Raw genomic sequence first — 4646 nt, forward strand, 5'->3', positions numbered from 1 at the left:
ATTTTTAAAACAGATTTTTATTAAACAGCAAAGCAGAACTTGAACACAATTTTTAATTCTTGTAATACACAGAAGGGTTATAAAATATTTGCAATGTGAGGATTACATGTCCATATAGCTAACACCAGTAATTTAGCACCTAGTGGAATCTAATGTTTGACCAACAGTCAAACATAAGTCCAAGTTTGGATAATATTGCTGAAGAAAGGAAGGAATTATTGTAGGAGCCATGTATCACAAGAAAATCCACAGAATCAATTAACTTGTGTGCATAGGAGGCCATAGAGACTGAACCAACAACCAATGAACCTTCATGGAACTGATGTATACACTCTACATAATGTGGCAGTTGTGTAGCTTTGTCTTCTTGTGGGACTCCTAATGTTATTAGCACTGGTTGTCTCTGACTCTTTTCTTGGCTTTTGGCATATTATTTCTCATTCTGGGTTACCTTTCCCACAATTGATGCAATGTGAGGTGTTTACAACTTGATATGCCATATTCTATTGATATCCATGTGAGGCCTGTCCTTTTCTAAATAAAAATGTGGGAGACATGGAGGTGGAATATTGAAGATGAGAGATTTGGGGGAGAGAAATGAGTGAAAACTGTGCATTGGCTGGAAAACAACTAAAAATGAATAAAAACAATGTTTTACAAGATTTGTCACCTAGAAATATAAAATAAAGCAGGGATTCACAAAAGTAACACCTTGAGCAACCCAGCTCCTTTTTTTCTTTAGTCCCAAGAGGAAGCTCAAAATGATAATTTAGCCCTTGATGATTGTATCTCCAATACTGCCCTCAGTCATTATTTACCATATCACCTCTTTATCTTTACTATCATTTTGCTTTTAGTCAAGGTTCCCTGCTACTTTGTAAATCAAGTCATTATGTGTTTAATCAAACACTTAAAATCCTGCAAACACTCAGTCAGNCAGTAATTTAGCACCTAGTGGAATCTGATATTTGACCAACAGTCAAACATTAGTCCAAGTTTGGAGAATATTGCTGAAGAAAGGAAGGAATTATTATAGGAGCCATGTATCACAGGAAAATCCACAGAATCAATTAACTTGTGTGCATAGGAGGCCTTAGAGACTGAACCAATAACCAATGAGCCTGCATGGAACTGATGTATACACTGTACATAATGTGGCAGTTGTGTAGCTTTGTCTTCTTGTGGGACTCCTAATATTATTAGCACTGGTTGTCTCTGACTCTTTTCTTGGCTTTTGGCATATTATTTCTCATTCTGAGTTACCTTTCCCAGTATTGATGCAATATGAGGTGTTTAGTTTTACTACAACTTGATATGCCATATTCTGTTGATATCCATGTGAGGAGACATGGAGGTGGTATATTGAAGATGAGAGACTTGGGGGAGAGGAATGAGTGAAAACTGTGCATGGGCTGGAAAACAACTAAAAAATGAATAAAAACACAATGTTTTACAAGATTTATCACCTAGAAATATAAAATAAAACAAGGATTCACAAAGGTAACACCTTGAGCAACCCAGCTCCTTGTTTTCTTTAGTCCCAAGAGGAAGCTCAAAATGATAATTTAGCCCTTGATGATTGTATCTCCAATACTGCCCTCAGTCATTCTTTACCATATCTCCTCTTTATCTTTACTATCATTTTGCTTTTAGTCAAGGTTCCCTGCTACTTTGTAAATCAATTCATTATGTGTTTAATCAAACACTTAAAATCCTGCAAACACTCAGTCAGACATTGTCTGCCAGTTAGAAAACTAGAAGCATTCCTCTATTATTTTTNTCATGACAGAATTAATAAAAATCCTCATGCTTTTGCATCGGCTGTGGTGTGTGGTCTCTGGGGGCGACTCCTTCTCGGTGTTTGGACGCCAGAGTCCAACAGTGGTAAGGGTTTTTCTAGTTAATAATTAAATATTGTATCATATAGTGCCATGTCCCCTACAAATTGAAAATAATCTCAAAAATGTATTTAGTGGTGTAGGATTTTTATAGAAGAGATTCTGTCTCTGAAGACAAGTATGAATTGTCCTCATATCCACGGTTTATTGCAATCAAAAGCCTATGTAATTACTGAGATAATTCTGAAGCATCCTCTATAGCTGATGATCATCTGCTGTTTGGCAAGTGTCTCACCATCTCATCCTGTGTCTGCAACTCAGAAACACAGAGTCATCACAACTTGCAAGGCAAGTCATAATATTAGAAATTATTGGAACTATCACATAGCAAAAGCTAGGTGAAATGGTTAAACTCCTGATCAACTATAGTGCCATCTGTAGTTCAGAAACTGACACATACATGCAGAAAGTTTGTCCCTGAATCAGGATGATGTCTTCAGTCACTGCTCAAGATTTAACAGTGAAAATGTGGTTTGCGATACATAGAAGAGAAATGTATTGAGTAGCAGTATTTTCTGTTTTATTATTCAAGTCTGTAATTACTAGTCAGTTCTGTATGCTGAGGAATTCAAAGAAACAGCAGTAAATGACACAAAAGGGGCCAAATATGGAGGATCCTGCACTGACGAAAGGGTGCAGCCCATATACGTCTGTAGGTATGAAAGTACCTCAAGTCTTCTTTAGATAGAGTCAGAAGTTCAATTAACATATGCTGTTGTGATCCAAGAGTCATATGTGCACATACTGTGTACTTCCTTTCTTTGGGATATAGAAAGTATGGCAAATTCTGCTAAATTTTACATATAATTTATAAAGTGGGTTTATATAAATTATTCTTTCAATTTAAAAATGATTACTACAAATACACAAATGCTCTCAGAGAGAGCATATAGTCAGTTTTTTTTAATTTATCTTTTTTTGTGATGGGGTGTCACTACATAGCTCTGGTTGTGGTGGAATTCAGTCTGCACAGCAGGCTGGTCTTGAACTAAGAGATTCACCAACCTCTCATGTTCAGGGATCAAAGTCAAGTGCCACCACCAACCATCCATAGTTTTTTTATACTTCATAAGATTTATCTGAAAGAGTTGAAGGTTTAATTGTACCTTCTCTGTTGTATTTTCCATGACCATCTGGTATTTTTTTATACTATCACTAATATATCTTTGAAATATATTATTAAAATAAAGCTTAGGTATTGTAGAAATTTTCAAATAACCTTCAAATTTTCCTTCATAATTTTCAATCTTTAAAAATGAAATGCAGTCTCTGGATGCATATATGCGATCTGTCCTTTGGCATCTAGGGACACTGTGTTTGTGCTCAGTTATCGAGATAAGTAACCTTGCAGCTGTGCCCAGCCCTAAATAGTTCCCAGTGATTTGCATGCACTCACTGCACAGCTTTGAGGACTTCTTCATATACTAGTCACAATCTGTACACTTGCCATTCCAGTCAGGAATCAGCATGGACATGAGCATCCCTGCTCTGCTCCTTGGGCTACTGTTGCTCTGGTTTCCAGGTAAAAAAGGAGCATAATATGAACTTCACTGTTACATTGAGATTAGTGTTGATTGAAATTTGTGGGGGGTACATTATTACCTTACTATGTGGATATTTTTCATATATATCTTTTCCTAGGTGGTAGATGTGACATCCAGATGACCCAGTCTCCATCTTCCCTGTCTGCATCTCTGAGAGACAAAGTCACCATCACTTGTCATGCCAGTAAGGGTATTAGTAATTATTTATCCTGGTACCAGCAGAAACCAGGGAAAGCTCCTAAGCGCCTGATATACTGGGCAAACAGCTTAGCAGATGGGGTCCCATCGAGGTTCCGTGGCAGTGGGTCTGGGACAGATTTTACTCTCACCATCAGCAACCTGGAGCCTGAAGACATTGCAACTTATTACTGTCTTCAGACTAATGAAGTACCTCCCACAGTGATACAAGTCATTACATAAACCCCCATGGAAGGAGAAGTGAGAGGCTGGGCTTTCCCAGCTGCTCCTCCTCATGAGTCACTCACTGAAACTGTTTCTCATTTGTCACCAGAATTTTAGCAAAGCTCACAGAGAGACATTTATTTTGTTATTAATAAGACTAATTTGTTGTAGATTTGAAGAACTGAAGAGAGGTAAAAATGTCCTCTCTTTACCATTCCTACCTTTCTCTGCATCTCCAGCAGTTAAGAGTTTTGATGAAGTTTTTGACTTAACAGAGGACATTCCCTGTGAGGAGTCTAAGGTGAATCAATAGTTGGAACTTATACAGAACAGTGAAAGCTTCTGTGGACACTGCTTCACACATTACTTAAAATCAGAAAATAAGTTTCTAATCATCAGTATTTAAATGGCAAGGAAATATTACTGAGAGAAGCTGACAGCAGAAAAGTTTCCTAGCCTTCACCCAAAATCTAGACCTCATGTATCAGATAAAGAGAAGTCTGTTTAAACATGATTCTCTGATGTGTTTTGAAATACCATTAGTGGGCTATTCGTGCTCTAAAATGTCTGCAGTACTTCACTTAGAATTCTAATGGCTCCTAGGTCCAGTGTTCTGCTTACAAGTATAAACAATGTTGATCAACACTCATGACTTTTAATCACACTGTGTGATGTGGAATATAGATCTGTTTATATGAAATAAGAGGAAGAAAATTGTTGTCTGAAACAGGCTCCCAGAAGTGGTGTTAATGACTAATCAATAGCATGACATTGGAAACTATGAAGTTCTATATTCCATTCT

The 4646-nt window shown here is 37.1% G+C and overlaps 1 gene segment (V, D, J or C); it reads left to right on the top strand.

Annotated features, from left to right (window-relative positions):
• The first annotated feature begins 3360 nt into the window (after nucleotides 1–3360).
• LOC126495793 (immunoglobulin kappa variable 1-17-like) lies at nucleotides 3361–3862 on the top strand. The segment is given in 2 exon segments: nucleotides 3361–3420; nucleotides 3540–3862. Coding segments are annotated over 2 exon segments (378 nt in total).
• The last annotated feature ends 784 nt before the right edge of the window (nucleotides 3863–4646 follow it).

The sequence above is a fragment of the Alexandromys fortis genome, unplaced genomic scaffold, assembly GCF_014885135.2.
Source record: "Alexandromys fortis isolate MF-2015 unplaced genomic scaffold, M_Fortis_MF-2015_v1.1 scaffold_611, whole genome shotgun sequence".
Classification (NCBI taxonomy): domain Eukaryota; kingdom Metazoa; phylum Chordata; class Mammalia; order Rodentia; family Cricetidae; genus Alexandromys; species Alexandromys fortis.